The following is a 27,400-nucleotide window of genomic DNA, read 5'->3' as shown; positions in this document are numbered from 1 at the left end:
TGCCATGGGATTAATCAATGCATGCTGATGAATAGTCTTAATCTGCATACCCTAGTTTTGCACGGATGTAAAAAGACAGACAGTGACACAAGACCATGTTAGCAAAATGTTTTAATCTTTCAACTCTCAAAAAAACTATTAAAAAAACATGTATGTTCTTTAATGTTTGATTATAATTTTACTGTCTTCACATAGGGATGGGAATTGATAAGATTTTATCAATTATCAATGCCACTGACGATTCTTTAACGATTCTCTTAATAGCACAGTGTGGAAAAATGTAGTCATATGCTTTTCAAAAAAACAAGTGGTTTTATTTATTTTAAAGCTTAAGCTTGAGTTAGCAAACTGTACTTTTTATGTAATTTATGTAATAAATAGAACCTTATTGTAAAGTGTCACTGATTATACACTGATTCAGACGTCTCCTGAGTTCACTGTTGGAAAGATCAGTTGTTTTTTACCATTCATTAATATGAGTCAGTTCAAAGGAGTCATTAGTTCGCGAATTGGACGTGTCATGCGCGTTGTGTAATTATCCCAGCAGAAGGACATGGACATCCAAAATTTGTGTCAATACACAAAACATTTCATCAATGGATAGTTTTTTTCGTTTAATTAAAGTGTTGTTTTATGTCAGCTGAATGTCCGGAACGCTTTTCAGAGAAGATAAGGCAACTTATTTAGCACAATTCACACCCAGCGGTAATCTTCGAATGCTCCACATGAAACTTCCAATCTTTCCGACCTTTTACCACCGTGTCGATTTATAGACCAGGGCTCTCTCTGTGCTCGTTCCTTCTGTTAAAGCAGAACTATGCAGCTTTGCCGATTTCCTTGCTGTTTTCTCGCTTTTTGCTCACGGGTTTCTCTATAGAGCTCCCCCTACAGCTTCGGAATAGATATTTGACAACACTGTTGTCAAAACTCGTTGGCGACTCTCTCCCCTCCCATCTTCTCCCGCTCGTCATGTACATTTGTTTTCACTGAGGTATGTATGATACACAGAAGGCTAGCATATAAATGTTTAGATAGTGTATGTGTGCACTGCCGTAAAGCAATTCATTACATCGCGAGACCTGATATCACGCGATACTTCCTGACGCTGAGGCCGTCACCCTGCCGGCCCAAAGTTGCAAGTGTGGTTTTTCCGCACACAGGCGCTTGGGGGCTGCGAGACGACCACCATTCAACCCGAAAAAAGTCATAACTATTCCAATGACTCCGAAGCTGTTTGTTTAAGGTAAAAAAGTTACTTAGTTCACCTTTAAACATGCGCCCTGTCACAAGCACAGCAGTTCATCTACATTACTCACCGATCAAATAAGATAATAATAATTGGCGGGACAAAAATTCTCTTTGGTGGGCGCTAAAACAAGTTCAATGCAGGAAAATTCATGCGTGAATTTAACTGAGTTGTAGGCTACATGACCATGCACTCGCACAAAAGCGACCACATCAAATTTTAACTCGCACATTCACATACCATTTTGGTCGCAGTCTGGAACCCTGATTATGCAATTATGCTGATAGAGCACATCCTGCATTTTATTGTATTTTAATTACCATTTAATATTACCTCTAAACGTTGACTAGGCTTGGCAAGTTGAGTATTAATTGTTCTAGGAACCTCACAGCATATTTTAATTTTTGTGTATTTTGTGCTGCTCTATAATGATGTTCTAGTTAAGGTCATTTGAGGAGTTTCACTGATTATAGGCTTTGTTAGGCATTAACAGTTTAGGACCCAAGGACCAGATGTTTGAAAGAAGACCCAGAGTCAGAATTATAAAAAAAATTGAAGAAAAGTTTTACTGAAGATAGTTTGCAGTTTCATCAGCAGCAGTCAGCTTCAAGACTCACACAGGAGTTCGTAGGCCGCCCCGCTTACAGTAACAAAGATCACAGCAGTTATACCATTTCCAAGGTCTAAGCTACGTCATTGCTTACAGGTTAAATGATTCTCATTGGCTAAGAAATAGATCAACATAGTAATTTTCCACACATATACAGACAGACTGAAGCATATCTCCATAGATTATGCAGCTGACACTCGGACCCTGAAGTTAGGCACGTCGTGACCTTCCAGGTCACAGATTTGGGTTGCTGGGTGCCAGCATGTCCCGAACAACAACTCAGTCAATCTCCAACAATGCCAGTGGTTCCTTAACCTGTAAGCAAGAAGACTAACACACACACACTGACACACATCTTTTCCAAGGTTGGATTTGGCCAGACTCTAACTATAAACAGGAGTCTCGTCTCAAAACATTAAGATGACAAGTTCTTTCTCTCAGGATAGGACATTTTAGTCTAAATGGAAAATATAGGTTTTAACTGAGAAATGGTCCCTTAAACTATAGACTTCAATGACCCATATGTGTTTTAACATGTTGAAGACCTTTCTCAAACACAAAACATGTCCCCATTTCATTTCTGGAAGCTGGGATAAACAGGCAAGCAATGTTACTGCATTCAAATATCAAATTCAGACATTAAAGAATACATGAAAAGAACATTTCAGTAATCACACTGGTAAGCTCTATAACAAAGTAAAATCTCCAGAGAAGTCATTCAACTCATTTGATATTTAGAAGGAAAAATATTGATTAATGCCTTGATTTTAATCACTCATGATATATACATTGAAGCAGCAGTGGATTCCAATCCACCCCCTTCAAAAGACACTATTGAAGCACGGGGCTGGACTGAACTGATGTACAGGAGTGGAGCTGAAAAATGAGACCAGCCCTTTGTGCCTCAGCATCTTCATGAGAGCCTGAATATCCTCTTGAACAGGAGAATAAGAACTGAATGTCAAACCATGTGTTAATAGCTAAGAAAAGACACCCTGATGGTTGATTCCCCACAAATAAAATAAAGTTTTGCCTGCTCCTTATATTATATTTCACAACATTTCACCTTGTATCACCAGTCAAAGCAACTGTATTAGCGCAATCCTAGTGGTCGTCTTAAGCCCCGTTCACACCGCCAGAGACTTTGTCGCTGTATGTCGCTAGTCTCTGTACTGTGAAGTCGCTTGTGGGCGTTCATAGTGCTGTCGCTCTAATGTTATTGGTAGACTGCACGTCTGGCCATATCTATACAAAATACCATCACAAGTGATATATACAACTATATCATTTTAATTTGACTAGGAATTAGGCTAAAAAGAAACAGTATGCTATTGGGAGAGTGTTTTTATATTACCACAGCAGTGTTCAGTGGATTAAATCATTTAGATCATAATGATCGATCAATCAACAGATTAACTCATACTGTCATAAATTACTAAAACGTCATTCGAATTTGACAAATAATCAATTTTATTGTCCCTAATAGTCAACATAATGCAGTGGAAACTGTAAAATGAACTGCAGCAGTGCTAAACTTAAACTTGCATCATAAAATTACAACACTCGAACTAAATGTGTGAATTAAACTCACTGAGAATGTCGACAGTTTCTTTTCCATGCATCATTTTATTATATCCACGTATGTGGTTACAGTCAAATCATATAAAACAGTGAAATCGCCCTCGAGCTCTTCTGTCTTGCCTGCACTCGAGACGGTGACGTGAGCTGAGCTCCACTGAAAGTCTTCTTTCCTACTGGTTGTCGCTCGCGAAAATCGCTTCTCATTTGCATAAAGTTGAAATTTCTGAACTTTTGTCGCGCGTCTCGTGTCGCTTGACACGCCCACATTCTGTCGCCAACGGTCACTGTCGCTCGTGTCGCCGGAAGTCGCCAGCGTTCCATTGAAATGAATGGGATCATGCCGCTTTGTCGCTGCGTGTCGCTGGCGGTGTGAACGGGGCTTGAGTCCTGTTATACACCTGTAGCATTGATCGTGACAATTGACCTATGGCTAAGCTACGCCCCCAAACGCGATGAGCCAATCACAGTGCGCATAGCTAACCCAATACACTCGGACATTCTCTGCTTCCACGTCCATTGAAATGCATTGCAGTTAGTCAGTTTTAATTCATTTTTATCTGTTTTTTCCTTGTCATTTTAAGTTTAAAATGGTCAAACGGTGTGCATGGGGTACATTCAACTCCAACACTAGGTATCCTGAGAGGCTGGGCGACGGTGTGTATTTTTTACCCTTTCCCAAGCCACATCTCAACCAAGATAAGTGTCTGCTCTGGATTAATTTATGCGGTAACTTAGACCACAACACCATCTAAATGTGGATAAATTAAACAAGGATGTCTACATCTGTTCTAAGGTAAGTCAACAACGTATTTGAACGTTATCTTTAACATCTCTAACGTAACGTTAGCCTAGCTTCTAGCATCGTTGCAGTTTGACAAGAGTACAGTTTGACAAAAGCACAATGTTGTGTTTTACACAAATATAAGTAGGCTAAACACTTTGCAGTTTTAATGATGTCCTGTATGAACAAAATGGAGTATGTTTTTATGTTTCCACTGTTCGATCACGATCGCGCCCGCGCCTCTCTCTCTCTGACACACACACACACACACACTCCAGCATTGCAATCTTGACATCGCAGCCTGTTCATTATGCTGCGTTCACACCAAACGCGAATAGAGCGTCAAATTCGTGCGTATCGCGTCTACTTTGACGCTTGAACATTTTGAATCCATTTGCGCGTCCAAAGTGAATAGGACGCGTGTATAAAGCGAGCGTTTGAAGCAAAATAGCACCAAACTATAACGTTTACACACTGACCTGTAACGTTAAATCTTTGTCTGGAGCTGAAGCTTTTCATCGACCTTCTCAAAATAAAATGATTAATATAACCCTCCAATGCATAGTTAAGGCCCTTTTGGTGACTTTGAGATGATATATAATCTTTCTGTCTCCAAAAATCATCAATTGCCTCCTGTGAAATGTCTCCAACTGTGACAGCAGCCATAGCGCCTGTTACCGAATGTTGACTGTTTGTCCGAGTGAGTGGAGGGGGCGTGGCTTAGCCATAGGTCAATTGTAGCAGCTCCATTGTGTAATTTGTTTTATTTTGGGTTGCATAAATGGCAAACCGAGCAGTTGTGTGCGGAGTCTGATAATTGTGCTGTATTAAATGGCTGGGGTTTGCAAGCAGTAAATTGTGAAAATCTATGACTTCTCTGCAATTTATGCTTTGTAGTCTGAAAGTGGATCTGAATAGATGTAACGTGTGAAATTATTATATCATAACACTGTTATACTGGCATTAATGTATTATTAGCCAGCAACAGAAAAACTGGTAACCAGACAACAGACAAGTGACCAATCCTGAGTGTCGATGTCACTACACACATTCAACCGTCACAGTTCGGCACGGTTAGCCAAGTGTGCTGAGAGTTCAGGGCTGAGAATGGTTTGTAATTGTGCCATACCAGGCTCAAGTGGAAACACAACTGGAACCTTTTCTGAAGGTGGAAAAGCAGCTTTTGTTTCTCAGCACAAAGATGAACTACTTACTGTGATCTCAGACTGTGTTGATGTGGTTTCTCCACTGCATGGATCTTCATGTGTCGCTTCAGGTGACAATTAAAAGAGACACTCTTCCCACACTGTGCGGCTTCTCTCCAGTGTGGATCCTCTCATGTGTTTTCAGAGATGATGACTGCCTGAATCTCTTGTCGCAGTGTGAACACTTGTAAGGTTTTTCTCCAGTGTGGATCCTCTCATGTGTTTTCAGATGTGCTGACTGATAGTATCTCTTGTCACAGTGTGAACACTTGTAAGGTTTTTCTCCAGTGTGGATCCTCTCATGTGTTTTCAGATCTGATGACTGACTGAATCTCTTGTCGCAGTGTGAACACTTGTACGGTTTTTCTCCAGTGTGGATCCTCTCATGTGTTTTCAGATGTGCTGACTGATAGTATCTCTTGTCACAGTGTGAACACTTGTAAGGTTTTTCTCCAGTGTGGATCCTCTCATGGTTTTTCAGATCTGATGACTGACTGAATCTCTTGTCGCAATGTGAACACTTGTAAGGTTTTTCTCCAGTGTGGATCCTCTCATGTGTTTTCAGATGTGCTGACTGATAGTATCTCTTGTCACAGTGTGAACACTTGTAAGGTTTTTCTTCAGTGTGGATTCTCTGGTGCAGTTTTAAATTGTGTGCTGAAGTAAAAGTCTTCTCACACTCAAAGCAAATGTACTCTCTCACACCAGTATGAATTCTTTGATGTACTTGTAAATTATACAACACTGAAAACCTATTTCCACATTCAGAACATGAATATGGCTTCTCCTTCGTATGAACTGTCAGGTGTTTCTTCAGGTCTGATGCCCTAAGAAATGTTTTGCTGCACTGATCACATGTGAACGGCTTCTCTCCTGTGTGGATCCTCATGTGAGCATTAAGGGCTGATAATTGACTGAAACTATTCCCACATTGATTGCATGTGAACGGCTTCTCTCCTGTGTGGATCCTCATGTGAGCATTAAGGGCTGATAAATGACTGAAACTATTCCCACATTGACTGCATGTGAATGGCTTCTCTCCTGTGTGGATCCTCATGTGAACATTAAGGGATGATAAATGACTGAAACTATTCCCACATTGATTGCATTTGAACGGCTTCTCTCCTGTGTGGATCCTCATGTGAACATTATGGGCTGATAATTGACTGAAACTATTCCCACATTGATTGCATTTGAACGGCTTCTCTCCTGAATGAACTCTCATGTGAACATTAAGAGCCGTTTTGTTTGAGAATCTCTTTTCACACTGTTCACACATGAACAGTTTCTCTCCAGTATGAACTCTCATGTGACGCTCAAGACTTTGTTTAGTTGTGAAACTCTTTCTACACTGAGTGCAGGTGAAAGATTTCTTGTCTTTTCTTTTCTTTATAAATGTATTTTTAGTCTTTGAGCGACTCAAAGGTTTTTCTCCAGGTTTGACATGATGTTCCTCCTTCACTTCACTCAGTTCTTCACTCTCCTCCTTCACTTCACTCAGTTCTTCACTCTCCTCCTTCACTTCACTCAGTTCTTCACTCTCCTCCTCCACTTCACTCAGTTCTTCACTCTCCTCCTTCACTTCTCTCAGTTCTTCACTCTCCTCCTTCACTTCACTCAGTTCTTCACTCTCCTCCTTCACTTCACGCAGTTCTTCACTCTCCTCCTTCACTTCACTCAGTTCTTCACTCTCCTCCTCCACTTCACTCAGTTCTTCACTCTCCTCCTCCACTTCCATCAGGTCTGAAATTAAAGAAAAACTTTCATTTTTAAATTTTCTAAAAATGATCTCAGATGTAACAATTGCTATAAAATATTACAATAATTTTAGTATTTATAAATTAATTATATGTCCCTGAAACTAGAGCTGCACGATTAATTGTTAAAAGATTGCGATCTCGAATGTGTATAAATATATAAATATAATGTGTTATTAATAATCTGTGAACTTTATCAGTTAGGCTAGTATAGTTTTTAATGTAGTAGCTATTGAAAAACTTCAATTGAGCTTTAAGTAAAAAATGAAAAGCAAAGTTATTATAAACTTATCTCAATTAAACACTTATTTTAAACTACAGTATGAGATGTTTAAAAACAAAACTGCTCAATCAAAGTACCAGCGGCCAGACGAAAACAAACGTCTATAAAAGCAACGCTATTCAACGCAACAGATTAAAAATGTTGATAGTGTTTCTTGCTAAGAATCTTTAATAGATCTAGCCTGGCGTAATACCTTTGAATGTTGTCAATGTTTAATTGTCATTTTATATTTATTCAAATTAGGGATGTTAACGATTAATCGACGATCGATTAATTGTCGATAATACATTTAAATCGATAAAACTTATCGATCATCGATAAAGCAGGTTCATGCGCGTGCATGCTGCTCAACCGCAAAACATGTATAGCGAGCACGCCGGAGTCATGTTTGGGACCATTTTACACCATCATTATGACTATAAGTTTGTGTGTGCATTCGCAGCCTTTTGTTTTGTGCAAATGTAAGTTGTAATGTTGTTTATTTTGTGTAGGCCTATATACAGTGAGGAAAATAAGTATTTGAACACCCTGCTATTTTGCAAGTTTTCCCACTTAGAAATCATGGAGGGGTCTGAAATTGTCATCGTAGGTGCATGTCCACTGTGAGAGACATAAACTAAAAAAAAAAAAATCCAGAAATCACAATGTATGATTTTTTAACTATTTATTTGTATGATACAGCTGCAAATAAGTATTTGAACACCTGAGAAAATAAATGTTAATATTTGGTACAGTAGCCTTTGTTTTCAATTACAGAGGTCAAACATTTCCTGTAGATTTTCACCAGGTTTGCACACACTGCAGGAGGGATTTTGGCCCACTCCTCCACACAGATCTTCTCTAGATCAGTCAGGTTTCTGGGCTGTCGCTGAGAAACACGGAGTTTGAGCTCCCTCCAAAGATTCTCTATTGGGTTTAGGTTTGGAGACTGGCTAGGCCACGCCAGAATCTTGATATGCTTCTTTTACAGAGCCACTCCTTGGTTATCCTGGCTGTGTGCTTCGGGTCATTGTCATGTTGGAAGACCCAGCCTCGACCCATCTTCAATGCTCTAACTGAGGGAAGGAGGTTGTTCCCCAAAATCTCGCAATACATGGCCCCGGTCATCCTCTCCTTAATACAGTGCAGTCGCCCTGTCCCATGTGCAGAAAAACACCCCCAAAGCATGATGCTACCACCCCCATGCTTCACAGTAGGGATGGTGTTCTTGGGATGGTACTCATCATTCTTCTTCCTCCAAACACGTTTAGTGGAATTATGACCAAAAAGTTCTATTTTGGTCTCATCTGACCACATGACTTTCTCCTATGACTCCTTCTGGATCATCCAAATGGTCATTGGCAAACTTAAGACGGGCCTTGACATGTGCTGGTTTAAGCAAGGGAACCTTTCGTGCCATGCATGATTTCAAACCATGACGTCTTAGTGTATTACCAACAGTAACCTTGGAAACGGTGGTCCCAGCTCTTTTCAGGTCATTGACCAGCTCCTCCCGTGTAGTTCTGGGCTGATTTCTCACCTTTCTTAGGATCATTGAGACCCCACTAGGTGAGATCTTGCATGGAGCCCCAGTCCGAGGGAGATTGACAGTCATGTTTAGCTTCTTCCATTTTCTAATGATTGCTCCAACAGTGGACCTTTTTTCACCAAGCTGCTTGGCAATTTCCCCGTAGCCCTTTCCAGCCTTGTGGAGGTGTACAATCTTGTCTCTAGTGTCTTTGGACAGCTCTTTGGTCTTGGCCATGTTAGTAGTTGGATTCTTACTGATTGTATGGGGTGGACAAGGTGTCTTTATGCAGCTAACGACCTCAAACAGGTGCATCTAATTTAGGATAATAAATGGAGTGGAGGTGGACATTTTAAAGGCAGACTAACAGGTCTTTGAGGGTCAGAATTCTAGCTGATAGACAGGTGTTCAAATACTTATTTGCAGCTGTATCATACAAATAAATATTTAAAAAAATCATATATTGTGATTTCTGGATTTTTTTTTTTAGATTATGTCTCACAGTGGACATGCACCTACGATGACAATTTCAGACCCCTCCATGATTTCCAAGTGGGAGAACTTGCAAAATAGCAGGGTGTTCAAATACTTATTTTCCTCACTGTATATCTGATTTATCTCGTATAGGATGCATTATCATAATTTGGTTAAGATTTAATGTAGTAAAGCTTAGGGTGATCCTCTTCAGTTTCAGCACGCACAGCTCAAACGGCAATGCACAACTAATAATGACTATTGGACTGTCATATTACATAACCTTATAAAGAGAACAATATTGTATGGTTGCATAGTATATATTTTTGGGGAGTCAATGGGGACCGAGATCTGTTTGATTAAAACATTCTTCCAAATATCTTCCTTTGTGTTCAGCAGAACAAAGAAACTCATACAGGTTTGGAACAACTTGAGGGTGAGTAAATGATGACAGAATTTTCATTTTTGGGTGAACTATCCCTTTAATATTTGGTGTTTTAAATGCCTGTTTGAGATCTCTGTGAAAGTTTTAATTGTAGGTTTGTGGCCCTGAGTGTCGCGATTTCGGTTTCATTTCGCATATAGCCTACAGAGGCAGCAACTGTTGGAAATATATATGTAAAGGGATTCAGTTCATAACCAGCGGACAAGCGGCCAGTTGGTGGAGACGGCAAGAGCGCGCTAGTAGTTTCTTCTGAAATACCCCGTTCTCCCATTATTCAGTGTTCTATTTGACTCGAGGTAAGCCTATCTTCAAATCTCTGCTTACTTTTCACTTTTAACTTTCTAATTTTATTTTATTTAGACACGTTTCGACTTTAACAACAGTGGGTGAAAATTATTGCAGTTTTATTGCACTTAAGTACTGCCTACCAGCAGCTAGTTTCAATTTGGCCCATTCTCGCGTTATTTGCTTTAATTACTGGGCAGAGACAGCTGTCCTCACTCAAGCTTTGGAAGCACTATATCTCTGTAGTCTGCGCGCTGTAGCGGAAGCCCGACTTGGGTAAAGACCATCGACTCTACCTGCGCGACTCCACTGAGCAAGGACACCAGGAAGGCACTTAAGTATCTCCTTCTCCCTTTTCTTTCCCACTTTTATCTTATTTTCACCTTACTCAACATGTGCTTTCAATACATTCCTGTTATCTCTCGGCAACGCCCTTTCATCACGCGCAAAAGGCAACACAATACTGCTAATCTGTGTCCCATTCTCTCATCCTCACATACACCTCTCTTTCTTTCCATAGGTCTATGGAATTGTCAGTCAGCAGTCAATAAAGCTGACTTTATTCCAGCCTTTGCATCTCATTCTACTCTTAGTATCTTGGGCTTGACTGAGACCTGGATTCATCCAGAAGACTCAGCAACCCCCGCTGCTCTCTCTAGCAATTTCTCCTTCTCTCACTCCCCTCGCCAGTTTGGGAGGGGTGGGGGTACAGGACTTCTCATTTCTAACAATTGGAAATACTCAGCACTCTCTTCTCTATGCAACAAAAACTCGTTTGAATATCATGCTATTACACTTACAACTCCCAGTAAGATCCATATTGTAGTCATTTATCGCCCCCCAGGTCAGCTGGGAAACTTTGTAGCCGAGCTGGATGTGCTGCTGTCCTCCTTCCCTGAAGAACGGCACCCCACTTGTAGTCTTTGGTGACTTCAACATTCAACTCGAAAAGCCGTATGCAACAGACTTCATCTCTCTCCTAGCGTCTTTCGATCTCAAACGACTCATCACTACAGGTACTCACAAATCAGGCAACCAACTGGACCTGGTTTACATGCAACTGCATCACAGACAACATTCTGGTGAGACCTCTCCATGTTTCAGATCATTTCCTCATTACTTTCAGTCTACAACTTCCTACCCGTGCACCACCAACTACCCCACCAGTCACTTTCAAACGAAACCTGCGCTCATTTTCTCCATTCCCATCTTTCCTCTGCCATGTCATCTTCTCTTCCCTCACCCTCGCAATTCTCATCTCTGGATGTGACAGATACCTTATGCTCCACTCTAACTTCTTCTCTAGACAATATCTGCCCTCTCTCCTCCAGGCCTGCACACGCTACTCCCTCTAACCCCTGGTTATCTGAGGTTCTTCGCAAACACTGGACCAAACTCTGGGCAGCAGAGAGGAAACGGCACAAATCAAAAGACACATCTGACCTGAGTATGTATAAATCTCTCCTCTCTTCCTTTTCTGTTGATGTTCATGCTGCAAAATCTTCCTACTTCCACAACAAGATCAACTGCTCCTCCAACACACGATCACTCTTCAAGACATTCTATGCCCTCCTATGCTTCTATGCTCTCCTATGCCCACCTCCACCCGCCTCCTCTTTAACTGCTGACGATTTTGCTAACTTCTTCACCAACAAAACAACATCTATCAGCAGTCAGTTCTCAGCTCCACACACACAGGAACCCAGACCGACCCCTTCCATAGCCAATAACCCTCTCTCCTCCTCCTCTCCGCTAACCGATGAAGTAGTATCTAAACTTCTCCACTCCAGTCATCCTACCACCTGCCCTCTAGACCCCATCCCCTCACACCTTCTACAAGCCATCTCTCCAACACTTCTCCCAGCACTCACACACATCACCAACTCATCCCTCCATACTGGCACTTTCCCTACTGCATTCAAGCAGGCTCGGGTAACTCCACTGCTTAAAAAACCAACGCTAAACACATAATTTGTAGAGAATTACAGACCTCTCTCTCTCCTACCATTCATTGCGAAAACACTTGAAAGAGCTGTTTTCCAACAAGTAACATCCTTCTTGTCTCTGAACAACCAGCTGGATGTCAACCAATCCGGCTTCAAGAAAGGGCATTCAACTGAGACTGCATTACTGTCGGTCACTGAAGCCCTACGGATCACAAAAGCTGCTTCTAAATCCTCAGTTCTCATTCTCCTGGTTCTGTCTGCTGTAGGACTGGAGCGGCGCGTCAACGTCAAAATTACGTCGACGTCATATTTTTTGCGTCGACGCACATTTTGTCCGCAGATTATAATGGAGAATGAAACGGCAACAACCTCTTCCGAACAAAGCCATGCAAAAAGAAAAAGTCCTAAAAAAACTGTTCGCCCCAGATCATCCAAAGTATGTGAATACTTTAAATATAGTCCCAGACAAAAAAAAGTGTCGTTATTTGCGCTCTTTGCCAAATGGAGTTGGCATACCACACCAGCACAACAGCAATGTGGGAGCATCTGAAACGAAGGCACCCCATTGTCACTCGTGAAGGAGACAAAAACAAGTACATGTTCATTTCATGTTTGTGAAGTGTGTTGTGTAGCTTGAGCTCGGCACACTTCGGTGGTTCTAACCATCTAAGCTCTCCATGCAGTTTGTTCGTGCTAGGTTAGTTAGCATTAGCTAGCTACTGGTACATAGACCGCTGTATTTAGCTTATCTAATGTGCCTGTTAGCCCAGCACCACCAAAGTGCACAGCTGCTAGATCTAGCTAACGGTAGCAAGCAGACTGCAGTAGCTTTTAACGTTATCTGTCTAACGTTAGCTAACTCACGAGTCACGATTTAACGTTAGTTAGCGTTAACTCGTGTTGTGATCGTTTACGAGTCAAATACATAACATTAGACTAACATTAGCCAGCTTATAGTATCATGATTCAGTACACTGTTAGTTTGCCAATCAAAATGGTTGTGCATTGAATGTGCACCCTTGCAATTTCCATGTTACAAAACAACACGGACAGAGACACAGCTGATGAAATGCATTGTTGGACATAACATTACTTTTATGTAGCCAGCCACGTTAGGATTCAAATAAACTTAGCATAGTATTGCAATGCAATGAGGTTCCACTGTCTAAGCTGTTGTAATATGCATTGCTTTTGTATTTTCTAGGACAAAGCAAACAACCTTGACTTCCTATATTGGGAAAGAGACGCAATGCACTCCACAGAAGGCAGCTGAACTGAGCAAAAGAATCTTGAGAGTAAGTAATTATTTGCTCACTGCTCACTTTAAACATACTTTAGGATGGAATGGCTGTGACCATTTTATGTGTCCTATATTTATTAGCTAGGTTATGGGTGTTTCTTCAGTTAACTTGGCCCTTTTCTTTGTGTCCTTATTTGGATGGTCTAATAATAATTCTTCTTACACTGTAAGCAATTATGGCTCTATGAAAGGTGCTATGTTTACGTTGCTATTAAGACTAATTTTCTTTATCTTACAGGTGATCGTCAAAGACATGAGGCCTGTGTCTCTTGTTGAAGGTGAAGCCTTCATAGACATGATCGAATATGCCTGCCCAGGCTTCAAATGTCCCTCCAGGTAGTGGTTCACAAAGCAGTTGGAGAAGGCATATCAAAGTACTCTTGAAGATCTGAAGAAAGACTTACAGAAGAGGTCCTCAAAAATCTCACTCACCACCGATGCCTGGACAAGTATTGCCACAGAGACATACCTCGGAGTGACTTGCCACTACATCAACGACAACTGGGAGATGATTTCATTCGTTTTGTGCACAAAGCCCCTTGAGGACCGACACACTGCAGAAAACATCGCTCGCTGGATTGAAGAGGTTGCAGAGAAGTTTGACTTCTCTCTCCGTGATGATGTCCAGGCGATTGTCCACGATAATGCAGCTAATGTGGTGAAAGCCCTGAGAATCCTTGAGGAGAAGCATGGTGTTGCCTTCGTTGCCTCGTTCACTTCGATGTGCTGGCCACACCACCCAGTTGATCGTCAACCATGCTCTGAAAGATCCCCGGATCAACAAGGCACTTGGGGCAGCAAGGAGCCTCATCGGGTACTTCCATAGCAGCGATATCGCCACCCTGAAGTTGAAACTCAAACAAGAGCAAATGGGCACAGCTCAACACAAGTTGACCCAGGATGTAGCTGTTAGATGGAATAGATGGAATTTTTTACTATATGATCACACGCCTCCTTGAGCAGCGGTGGCCTGTTACCGCAACCCTCTCAGACCCAGAGGTCACCAAAGCAGGAAAGCAATACCTGGATATGAAAGGTGACCAGTGGAGCCTCCTGGAGGAGCTACAGAAAGCACTTGAGCCCTTCGAGCAAGCCACCGTTTTCCTGAGTGGAGAGGCATTCGTCACAGTCTCTGTCCTGCCTCCGCTTGTGAAAGGCCTACAGAAATCCACACAGACAGCCTTTGAGTCTGCTCCCATTACCACCTTCCAAACAGCAGCCGCAGCAGAGATTGCTTCAAGGTTAGTTTAATTATTCAGCTCTTTAAATCTCTTATAGTGAACTAACTGAATAAGTCAGGGAAGAGTGGCCAGCCAGATCACTCCAGACAGAAGCCAAAGTCTGTTCTGGACATGTTGCTTGGCACAGATGATGAGGAGGAGTTGGAGGATGAAGACCCAGGCCAAGACCAGAGGGAAGATGCTGTCAGGAATGAGCTAGTTGTGTACTTTGGGGAGAAATCCATTCCAAAGGACAAAAACCCACTCCAATGGTGGAAAGAAAATGAAACTAAGTTCCCCGCCCTGGCTGTTGTGGCGAAATCCTATCTGGCTGCCCCTGCAACATCCACACCTTCTGAGCGTCTGTTCTCAGCAGCAGGGTCCATTGTGAACAAAAAAAGAGCAAGCCTCACCAAAGAGTACGTGGACATGCTCACATTCCTCCACAGTAATTCAGAGTGGTGATGGATGAGGGAGGAGGAAAGTGGACAATACTATATTGCACACACTTTATTAGCATATAAGCTTACAGAATAGCAGTTAAGAAGAGAGTCAGTTCGATTCCATCAGGTTTTATGTTGGGACTGTTATATTGTGTTAAACACTCTCAGGAATGTCTGTACTGTGCATTGCACAGTGTTTATTTTTGCACTGCATTTTTTTATCTTTTGTCCAGGAGAGAATGATTTATGTTGGGATAGTAAAACTGATAACATGAATTTTATAGTGTTAAACACTCTCAGGAATGTCTATACTGTGCAATACTGTGTTTTTTTGCACTACAAGTTTTGAATTTTTTGGACAACAGTTATGTTGCTACTGTAAAAGAGTAATGTTAAACAAGCTGGCCTTTCATTTTGTATAACAGTAAAATAATTTATTTTGTGTAAAGCAGAAGATTTTTTGCTGTGCAAAACTGTTGTTTAACCCTCTGAGGTCGGCAAACGCGCGGGCGCGTTTTGCTGGATTTTCTCCACATTGTAGCACTATAAACTTAAATTACTCCGTCATTTATGGTCATACAGAAAAAAGAAATATAAAAAAAAGAATCTGTGATATTTCTACTTTTGTATGTGTCCACTTACAATCAAATCAAAACATTGTGCTTTTGTAAAATAAAGAAAATAAACAGGGTGTGCGTTCTGCCTCTTCGTCGCGGTGAACTTTTTTTTCTTGAGCACGTCTATAAACTGAAACAAAACTCAGCGAATACTTGTCACACATTTATGAGCCATACACCTTTATAAACATTTAAGTGTGTACTTTTAAATGATCGGGTTCAAAACGAAAACAAATATTTTCTGTTTAAGTAATTTGTATAAAACCAACAAGATGTCCAGCTTCTCAAACGCGTGCTCATTACAGTTAATTTGGCCACGCCCACTCGCGCAAAAGATATTCACATGCAAATCTCCACATGAAACGCGAACACGCTCGTTACCTCAACAACAAAACACTTCACTTTTCGTCGAGTTTGAAAGACGCGCCTGAGCTTACATTGGATTTAGGCTACCTCAGAAGAAGAACGCGATTTGAAGACAAGAAAGATTTAAGGTAAGAAATTCTTACATGTTTGTTATTGTTGCATAAATTTCACATTGCAGTTGAACTGTTGCTAGATATATGGGGAATATTATAATATTTAGACCCGTGTTTACTGTTAGGCCTACTGTGTTTGTGGATATCTGGTCAAACGTAGATATGTATGGTAACCATAATGTTTTATATTTGAGCGCGATCGCGTTTGAATGTATCAGATTTTGCAGCGCGATCGCGTTTGAATGTATCATTTGAAAATTTGAAAAGCAAAACACACCAAACGGCTTCATGTTTTTACTATTATCTCATTTCATATCATCATAACGAATGGAAACATTTGAAGTAACATGATAATCAATATATTTTTCTCTAGCTTGGTTGTTACTGAAATATTTTGGAAGATTTATACTGCTATCTATTGTTATTATTATTTTACCCAGCACTGCGCATAGCCTATGCCTACAAGGCACAACAAACCTGGTGTTCATTATATTGTTGGAAACATTTGTGTGTGTGTGTGTGTGTGTATTTTGTGAATTTTAAAAAGCAATTTTAACCAGAAAAATCTAATATTTATTTCCAAAATCGTGCAGGCTTTTCTCTTGATATCAGTATGTTCACTTTTTTTTCAGGGACCAGATGCCACTGAGTCCTGCCGACTTCAACATTCACATGAGTCTCAGGAACATGAACATGGTAAAGTGAAAATCAAACACGAAATGAAAGGTATTAGGAATGACACAAAGGTCTCTGTCTTTCAATAAGTGCTTTTTTGCCATTTGTTGTGTCTATTTGGATTATGTTGTGTAAATAAATCCAAACAATCTAAAAGCCATTCTTTTTTAAATCTCCTCATTTACAGTATTGTGCAAGGTTGCTCAGAATGACAGGGGCCTGATAGCTCCTAATAGGGCCGTTAGGGGAGGTTCTTTGTCTTTCTCAGGTGAGAAAAGCTTACATATTAATGAGCTCTCGCATTAGGCTTATTCACACAAAACATGTCGTAACAATTTTAAATCAATATATTGTCTTCTCTGAATGAGCAGTCAGGGTGATTTTCACATAGTTTTAGAGCAAATATTCTAGGCTATGTCATACAATTTTCAAAAGTCTTGTGAAGAAATAATCAGTAGGGGTTTCATGGCCTTATTTCAGTGAGAATTTTTTTTTGTATTTTCACAAACCACGCATAAATGTCATTATCTCAAAACTACAAACTTTTACATACATGCTGTTGATATATTATTGTAGCAGAGTTTGTGCTGAATACAGTGTAATTAGACTTTAGCCATGAAAATGTCACAAGTAAAAGAAATAACCAGAAATGTCAGAGCATGTCAGAACTCCTCCAGGGCCCAGAAAACAGCTCAGACCTCAGAGGGTTAATAAAGTATATTAAGTATATTAAGAATTTTTTGGTATTTATTTGAGATGCATTATGTTTTTTATTAATCGAGCAACAGAAAAATAATCGTTATATTAATCGCCAAATTAGTCGTTAGATTAGTCGACTAATCGATAAAATAATCGCCCAACTAATCGTTTAATAAATAATCGTTTACCCCAGCCCTAGTCTGCTGCCTTCAACACTGTGAATCATCAGATCCTCATGTCCACCCTCTCATCACTGGGCATCACAGGAACTTCCCTCCACTGGTTTGAGTCCTATCTCACAGGTAGGTCCTTCAGGGTCGCATGGAGAGGTGAGATATCCAAAGCACATCAGCTGACCACAGGGATTCCTCAGGGTTCAGTTCTTGGACCCCTGCTCTTCTCCATCTACACCACATCACTGGGACACATCATACAGGCACATGGTTTCTCCTACCACTGCTATGCTGATGACACACAGCTCTTCCTCTCATTTCAACCAGATGATCCCACAGTAGCTGCTTAGATCTCAAGCTGTCTGGCGGACATCTCGACATGGATGAAGGAACATCACCTGCAGCTAGGGCTGGTCCTAATACCATTTTTTGAGCTTCGAAGCTTCAGTAGTAATGAACATCGAATATTCAAAGCTTCGGAGAGAGGGGGCTGAACATATTCTTCTCTCTAATTAAGGCAGGAATTTCTATGTGTCTGTGTCCGTTTGCATTTTGATTATTTCGAGAACCGTTCATCCAATCGACTTCACAAGGGAGTGCAGTGTCGCATTTGATGCAATAGATAGACACCAGAGACGCGACATGTTCAGAATTAATAAACTTTTAGTAAACTACAGAACAGCGCGAGCGGGAAGCGGCAAACCTCGCACGAGCAGGGCTTATATGCTCCGAGAACGGACACTGCACTAGTGCTATAAAACGCACACACACAGGTCTGTTAACTTAAGCAATACTTTTAAGGTAGTCTAATATTTTTCTGACTAACAAAATTACTGACACAGTAAAGGGTAGATTTAAATAAAGAAAAACAAAATTTAAATGAAGAAAAACGAAATTTGAATAAAGAAAAAACGAAATTTAAATAAAGAAAAACGAAATTTAAATAAAGAAAAACGAAATTAAGTTAGCCTAAATTAGAAACGAGATTAATTTAGATGGATTGGCGTCGGCGACACAGGCGTCGGTTCTATTTCTAGCATGCACGCGTTTTCAGCGTGGCTCGAGACGTGTCTCATGCAGGCAGTGTGCAAACTCCAACCTGTTAACATGGGAGCCGAAAGAAAAACGGACACGCCACGCAGCCAGTGTGTCGCCGGCCTTATTCAAGCGCGAATGAGAACCGTTTCACGGGGGATCCCAGGTGTGCAAAAAAATAATAAATAAAAAAAACTAATATTCGAGTGTCAAATTTTCAAATCGAATACCAACCCACCGAACGAATACTCGGGTCCAGCCCTACCTGCAGCTTAACCTGGCAAAGACTGAGCTTCTCGTCCCCCTGCCAATCTGTCTCTACAACACGACTTCACTATTCAGTTAGATTCATCATCAATCACCCCATCAAGGTCGGTCAGAAATCTTGGAGTGATATTGGATGGCCAGCTGAACTTCACAGATCACATTTCAAAGACAGCTTGGTTTGCACTGCACAACATCAGGAAGATCAGGCCTTTCCTAACTGAGCATGCAACACAACTTCTCATCCAGGCCCTAGTCATCTCTAGGCTTGACTACTGCAATGCTCTTCTGGCTGGAATTCCATCATGTGCAACTAAACCACTACAAATGATTCAGGCCCTGTTTACACGAGAACGCTCGCGGGTGAAAACGTAAAAATATTTTATCAGATGTGCCTTTCGTTTAGACGGCGACGGCGTTTTCGGGGCTTAAAAACGCAAAAAAGTGAAACCACCCTCCAGAGTGGAAATCTTAAAAACGCTCCACCGTAGCGTTTCCATCTAAACGGTAAAAACGCAAAAGTTGGCTAGACAGTGAAGGCACCGATCAGTGCTTCACATTGCCACCTAGCCGCCTGGAGTGCATACTACATTGAATTTCACACACTTTTGCGTCACCATATGCACGCAGATTTCCCCCCGATAACGCTCGTCTAAACGCAGAATAAAAAGTGATCACTTTTGCGTTTTCTCTTCAGATCGTTTCCGTGTAAACGTAGCCTCAGAATGCTGCAGCTCGTCTTGTCTTCAACGAGCCCAAAAGGGCCCACGTCACTCCTCTGTTCATCACTTTGCACTGGCTACCTCTCGCTGCTCGCATCAAGTTCATTATCAGAATAGGGCTGCACGATTTGGGGTAAATGTCATATTGCGATAATTGAGGTCAATATTGCGATTGCGATATGCAATATAATAAACAAATGGTTTCATGAGTCAAGGCATTGACGCTTGCTTACAGATCTATCACAGGTTCAGCTCCCTCCTACTTTCACTCACTCCTACAAGTCTACATCCCTACCAGAAGCCATAGATCGGTCAAAGAGCGACGTCTCGTGGTTCCATCACAGAGAGCCTCAAAATCACTTTCCAGAACATTCTCATTCACAGTTCCATGCTGGTGGAACGCTCTTCCCACCCTAATCCGGAATGCAGAATCCCTGACAACATTCAAAAGACAGCTGAAAACCCTTCTCTTCCATTAGCACTTAACCTCATTATAAAAAATAAAAAAAACCTTTCCTTTTCCTTTATATCCTCGCTTATCGGGCTTATGCTACACTGAACAATGCCTGAACTTTGTATTTTGAGCACTTCTTGCATTGTTTTTGCCTCTTCATGATGACTCGCTTAACCCTCTGGGGACCAAGCTGTTTTTGGGGTCCTTGAGATGTTCTGACATGCCTTGACATTTGTGCTTTTTCAGTTATTTATAAACATGTTAATGGCTAAGGTGTAAATTCACTCTATATAGCACAAACAGGGCTACCATAATATGCGAGCAACGTGTATGTAGATGTTTGTATTTTTAAGAGAATAATGTTTATGCGTGGTTGTATTACACGAAAATGAAAGATCAAAATTAACAGAGCATTTAGTGTTTATTTTTCATTGCTAAAAAAAAAAAAAAGAGCAAAACGCGCGGGCGCGTTTTTGGTCCCCAGAGGGTTAATTTAGTCCTAATTTGTAAGTCGCTTTGGACAAAAGTGTCTGCTAAATGACAATGTAAATTGACAGGGTCAGTCGGGTTACGGCAAACAAGAATACTTTTAAGGATGGCCTGACTAAAACTAGGCCTGTCGCGATAGTCGATAAGTCAATTAATCGCACGATAAAAAAAAATGAGCTCGATAATTTTTCCGGCCGCGATAATTACATTTGCATGCTTGTTTGTTTTCCTCGTCTCTCTCTCTCTACCAAAGAGACTGGATGACCACTCTCGGTTCTTTAGCGTATAGGAGGAGTGAACTCTCTTCGTCTCTTGTCAGTTGCATGGTCTTTGAGTGGGGAGGCGGCGCGCGGCGCTTGTCAGTCACGTATGGGAAAGCGCCGGCGGGACTGTTTGCGGCTACTGCCGGGAGAGAGAGAAGACGCTAGTTGTGAGTTGCGACAGCGAGCCCGATCACATGAAAATGCGTATCTATACCACGAATGTTATTTCTCGTGCCATTTATACGCCAAAAATAGTTTTTGCGTGCATATGATACGCTCTTTATGGCGTGTAATACGCACGCACTCCTCACCCCTAATCCTAACCAAGTATTTTCAGTGCGTAGCATACACGCAATAAAGTGCGTCTCCGTCTTCCCGACAGTACACAATCACTTGACAAAGTAACAGGAGGACAGTGCAGAATGGTGTGATATGGCTTGTTGAGGCTTTTTTAAATTTGTTTACAAAGGTCCTAACCGGCAGTTTTGCCTGTTATGGAATGTATCACTATTTATGCCTAATGTCTAAAGCCTAATGTTTAATATTTTTTGAAGTGCAATTTTGTTTACATCCATTTTATTTATTAACAGACATTTATTTTGTTAACAGACACTAAGAGTCCATTGCTTTTATTGTTTTTGGTTGTTTTGTTCATTTTTTTGGATATTTAAAATGTTTTCCGTTTTCAATGTTTAATATTCTTTAGAAATAAAAGTTTATAGATCGTTGAAAAGGTGTACCTGCATTATTATGCCATTATAATTATATTAAATGAAAATGGTCTCAGAACGACAATATTATCGTTTATCGCGATAATTTCTTGGACAATTTATCGTCCAGCAAAATTTGTTATCGTGACAGGCCTAACTAAAACACATATTTGCGTGTAATGATAATTTAGACAAATATTGCACATATTGCGTTGCAGGACTCTACACTGATCTTCCGGTTATTATTTTTTAAACACTATAGGCAAAAATCTCATGTTTCTGTAGTGAGAACTATTACATATATTTGATCAATGACACAATTATCTAACATGATATGAACATTCAAATACACAATACTGCCATATTTTAACACCAATATTTTAGATTGATATTTAATTATGTTAAAAACTACTAAAATGTTTTAATTATTAAGGGCCGTTCAAGAAACACAAGATCAAGTGAATTTCACTACGAGAAAGAACACTAATGTTTGCAGTAAAGAGGAGAGTAGATTTTGGAATAGAAAAGCAGAGCAGATTGTACATTTTTATAGTTTGGAATGATTATTATTTGTTATACATGTTTGTAAAAAATATGCACAAAATTCAGGTCAAAATTCTGGTAACACTGTTACAAATTATAAACCATAAATAAAATAAATGTAAAATAAAACAGTTAAAATATTTCAATTTAGTTTGACCTGATGTTGACAATCAATATAAAACCTGCCTTTACTGACCATTTGTTTAACTTTTGCAGCCATTTCACAGTTAAATGGTTTATCTAAATGTGATGAAGTGCTTGAATGTTTCTAACATGAATGTTCTTCAGCATCATGAATGAATGAAGAATAAACACCAACCTCTTTGTTCTTCAGGATCTTCAGTGTGTTTCATTCTGCAGGGTTCTGGATCACTCATGTTCTCACTGTCCTCTTTAATAAACTCAGTCTTTGCAGATTTCAGCTCTTCCTGATGCATTGTGCTCGTCTTCACTTGTAGCCGATGGGAATATTCCAGGATTTATTGGAGAATTACAGTGGGAGGAGCTTCACTGATGATGAATTACAGTGGGAGGAGCTTCACTGATGATGAATTGCTGTGGGATTCAGTTCCTCAGGGGCACCAGTAGATCTCTTCCTATCTCTGATTTCCTCCATCCCAATCCTGGATTATAGAGCTACGACAGAAGTTTCCACTTTGAATGCTTTAGCCTGGCTGTGTTTTCTCCAGCATCTAAAGTGAGAAAGAGAACAATAACCAAGATGTAAATGTAAAAAAAACAAAGGTTGTCCAAAATGTGAAGTATACACTTGAGTTTTTCCTCTACAAAAGCCGCTTTCCGACCGGAGGAACCTTTTCACAGTTCCTAGAACTATTGGCTAAAGTACCCGGATGTTCCTGCGGTGCGAACACGCCGACTAGGAACAATTTTAGTTCTAGGAACTCCACTTGGAGGAACTAATTTAGCTCCTACTTCAGAGTAGGGTCTAAACCAGCACTATAGGAACTACTCGTGACGTTATTGTACTTTGATGACCGAACGCACGCAAAACACCAGCACCTGCCATTTTTAAAACAGCTATATGTAAACACACAGATTATAGCCTATATATTTACTCCAGAAACTAGATACAAACATGGAAAACAGTGATAGATGGGCCTCTAAACCTTTATGCTGAAGAGAAAATACAACGCAACTTTGAGGGGACCAAGTCAAACATGATTATGTATTTCTGCTCAGCTAGCAACACTACATTTGCAAACATTTTTTTCATATACTGTCTACTTTCTATTACAGTTCTATCTAATAACATGTTAAACAGTACTGTTAGACAGATCGCTAACTAATGAACACAGAGAATGCGAGCATTGTTTGCTCTGGCGTTCTCAGCGCCGTCAAAATAAAGGTCCGTCGCTCCGTCAAAATAAAAGTTGCCGTGTTTGTTCGTGTTTGCCCCTCCTACCAGTTCATATGGCCACTTGGCCAGTGCGAATGCAAACAGCAAAACCGAGTTTGGGGGAGGGTAGTTCATAGAACTGTTTAGAAGTGGACAGTTCCTATAACCAAGTTCCTGTAACTACTTGGTCGGAAAGCGGCTATATACGTGCAAGATTTCAGTCATAGATAAATTGTAAATGTTTGCTTGATTAGACATTAGCTGTCTAGCGACGTATGTTTATGCTGAAATATAATATTGGTTTGTGTTTTAAAATCAGCTATTACATGTCATTTTGTATCGAACTGTCTTGTGTGATTAAAGTTTTGAGCTTCCGAACTTCCGATAACATAGTGAATTTTTAGGAAGCGAATGTTTCAGTGCACTGTAAGGATTTTGTGATAACTTTAGACGTCCCTTAACCACTGACTACTGAGCTAGAGACCTGAGTGATATGCACCCAGAGTTTAGCACCTTGATTAGCTTGTTCAGGTGTGCTGGACTAGGTTGGAGTAAAGCTCTGCATGTAAGTGGACCTTGAGAGACAATGTTGATATCTCCTGCATTATGTTCTGAACTTACAACACTGGTGTCCAGACCAAAGTTCTGCAGAGTTTCTGGTGATCCTGGATCAGCTGCTCAGGTCTGCTTAATTGGGTTTGGAGCTAAACTCTGTGATCAGGACTAGATGGCAAACAATACTGTAAAGGGGAGAAGACAAACAAAATTATGTTATAAATAATTTGTTCTGTGTTCATCTGCTTACCTGTACAAAGTATGCATCATGAATAAGCAGCATATTGAATTTGATCTTTTAATAACACTGTTTTACTACATACTAACTACAAACCTGATAAAAATGACTGGTGGGCAATGGAGGAAAGGCTTATTTTGCCCTCCAGGTGGGTGTAATGGTATGGCGTCACTTGATAACTATGAATTAACCATACAGTGCGTACTTTTAGGTTAAATAAATTAGCTTATTTCCATTCATCCATTGTCAGCAAAACCTTTACAAAACTACAAAATCTCTCATATACACATAAGATGTGATTAAGACACTAAACCATTTCTATAAAGTAAATATTCAACGGAAGCGAGTCATTTACATGAAAGAAAGTCTCAGAAACATTTGTATGTACTATTTGTGTAATTTTATGGACTAAACTTACCTTAAAGTAGTTAAAACAACAGTGAGACGGAGTTTCGCTGATTGTCAGTTGAGCTGCTGCCTCGTTTCCATGGTAACGCCCTTTGCTCCAGTTCAAATGCGGCTTGAATGTTCAGCGCGCGCGCCCATTAAAACACGTAGAAGTCACGCAGCATTTACATAAATTTAGAATTGATGCAGTGAATTATTTGATAATCAGCTAAAATATCCTGAAACTTGATACATTATTAAGTGGATAATTTGTGGCCAAATTTCACATGGCCTGTGGCCATCGCAAACTGTAAATGGAATGAGAATATTAAAGCATCGAAAATGTAAAACAATGTTTGAAGTCACTTATATATAGGCTACATTATAATATAATTTAGGCCTACCTTTAGAAATGGTAAACAGAAACAAAATAGCAAAAACTACATGCTATAATTATGAACATATTTTCTCATAAACAAATTTACAGATGTAACATGAGGAACAATTGATAAGCTTTATGTTCTAAGTATTTTTTAAATGTATTTCAAATATAAAAAATGTATTTCAATATATTTAACAGTGCTTCACATACAGTATGTGAATATATTAATATGCAGTTATTAATAGGCCTAGGCTATTTAAGTGCTGTTTATCAGGGTCTACAGTGTTTAAACTACTGTGATGTTTAATGTTTAAATGGATGCATTATAGGCATATTCAATGTAGTAATTGTTAACAAAATGTTCAGAAATAGGTGTTATAATATTCAGCACAAGCGTTTTCAACGAGATATAAACCACTAGGGAGCGCTTTTTTCTGGATTTATGCCAAATCATGTAGGTATTTATATGGTTTGCGAACGTATGCTTTTAAATAATAACCTGCAGGGAACGTTCTCTTAAGGTTATAAAAATTAAACCTAAAAATAACCTGCAGGGAACGTTCTGGGAAGATTTGAAATTCCCCACGTACATTACTCATACAGGCCAGGGTCAATAAAGCGTAATAGACATCAATTTCATTAAGTAAATGTAATCTGCCTAAGATAAATGTCGACAAAGAAATTAAGGTAAACATGAGAATGGCAACAGCAACACTTGAATTCCCCTCACAGATCTCAAACTTTGTCTTGACATTCAGTAACAGTTCTCACTCCAAAAATCGAGACAATCACACAAACGAACACAAAATCGCTCAGGTCTGAATGAACTCAAATTCTCATATTCTCCTCATGCTCGCTGCTGCTGCACTAAATGTTTATTTCAGTAGGAAGACGCTAGAAAAGACGCACAAGTATCGCTGTGATCGATGAAAACAATACAGAAATGAGCCTGTCGCTTAATCAAGCTCTATAAAGTGTGTTTGAAAGTTGTGTAAATATGAGAAATACCGTGAACAGCTCTCCTCACCTCAGAAGACTCGACGCTCAATGAGGGACGAGACGGCGCGAGCACGCGGTGACGTCATATCTAACGCACGCGCGTACGGGACATATCTCCATAGACTTCAATAAGACTGTTAAAAAACAGAAAATCTGTGAAATATTTAAAATGCTATGATACACTCTTTAATACCCCTGATATTTTGTAATATCTTTATTTGTTAAAATTGAATGTGAGCTATCCTCTTTTTGTTTTTATTTTGTTTTTGTTTTATTTTTTTTTAATGTTATTATCTGTATGTTATCTTTTCTGCAATAAAAAAAAAAAACATATCTCCATAGAACCAAAGCTGAAGGAGCTTTTATTAGATCTAGGTAGCGTTGGAGAACGGTGAACAAAATTCATCTTATTTTTATATACTTTTTTAAACTTGAGAGACATAAATACAGTCATAAGACAATTCATAGATTACAGATTAATGGACTAGAAATTTCAAAATTTTGTGCTGATTTCTATAAAAAGTTGAATAGTTCCTCTTTTGATTACAGCTACAGGTTTATTCAATTCATTACCTAGTTTTTGTAAAATTCATGGGGCAGAGAGAAGAATGTGTGACCTACCACTTGGTTTGGAGGAAGTCACTGAAGCCATTATTGTCTTAAACTTAATAAATCTCCAGGAGTGGATGTTTTATCTTCAGAATTCTACAAATTATTTGCAAAACAATTAGCTCCTTTTCTTTTGCAAGTTTTCAGAGAAAGTATTTTAAAAGGCACTCTTACTCAGTACTTCCAAAACCACCCAAAATATGTTCTTTTGCTTGATAATTGGCACCAAATATGTCTTCTTAATAATGATTATAAAATTATAGCCTTTATTTTTGCTAAACGTCTTAAAAAAAGTAATAGATTTTATTGTAGATGAATCCCATGGTTTCTTGTCGGGGAGGCATGTTTCAAATAATATTAGATTAGTGTTAGATCTTATTGATTACTCGGATTTAAGATGAGAGTTTTATTTTGTGTTTAGACTTTTATAAAGCATTTGATTCCGTTGAAAATAATTTTCTTTTTCTTGCCTTAGAAAAGTTTGGTTTTGGTCCTTTTTTTATTAGAACTGTTCAAACACTATATGCAAATGCAAACTGTTCTATCAAACTGTAGACGGGCTCATCTACCAGATTTAATTTACTACACTGAAAAAAGTGAAACTACTGTGTTGTTTATTTAAAGTGCATTTTTATATTGGACTAAGTGAAAATCATGGTTTCTGGTT

General features: G+C 39.7%; 1 protein-coding gene across 1 annotated transcript; it reads right to left on the bottom strand.

The window, feature by feature from the left end:
* Positions 1-25,730, bottom strand: LOC307162507 (uncharacterized protein). The gene is made up of 6 exons (XM_079877874.1): positions 24,775-25,730; positions 24,453-24,535; positions 24,185-24,303; positions 22,526-22,898; positions 5,433-7,166; positions 1-2,790 (listed from the first exon to the last, which is right to left on the bottom strand). Exons 4-5 carry the CDS (start codon positions 22,641-22,643, stop codon positions 5,491-5,493), a joined length of 1,794 nt encoding a protein of 597 aa, XP_079734000.1. The 5' UTR covers positions 22,644-22,898; positions 24,185-24,303; positions 24,453-24,535; positions 24,775-25,730; the 3' UTR covers positions 1-2,790; positions 5,433-5,490.
* Between the last annotated feature and the right edge of the window lie 1,670 nt (positions 25,731-27,400).

The sequence above is a fragment of the Squalius cephalus genome, assembly GCF_949319135.1.
Source record: "Squalius cephalus genome assembly, chromosome: 1".
Lineage (NCBI taxonomy): Eukaryota > Metazoa > Chordata > Actinopteri > Cypriniformes > Leuciscidae > Squalius > Squalius cephalus.
Note: the sequence above shows the minus strand (reverse complement) of the source record. Positions and strands in the feature narration are given on the sequence as shown.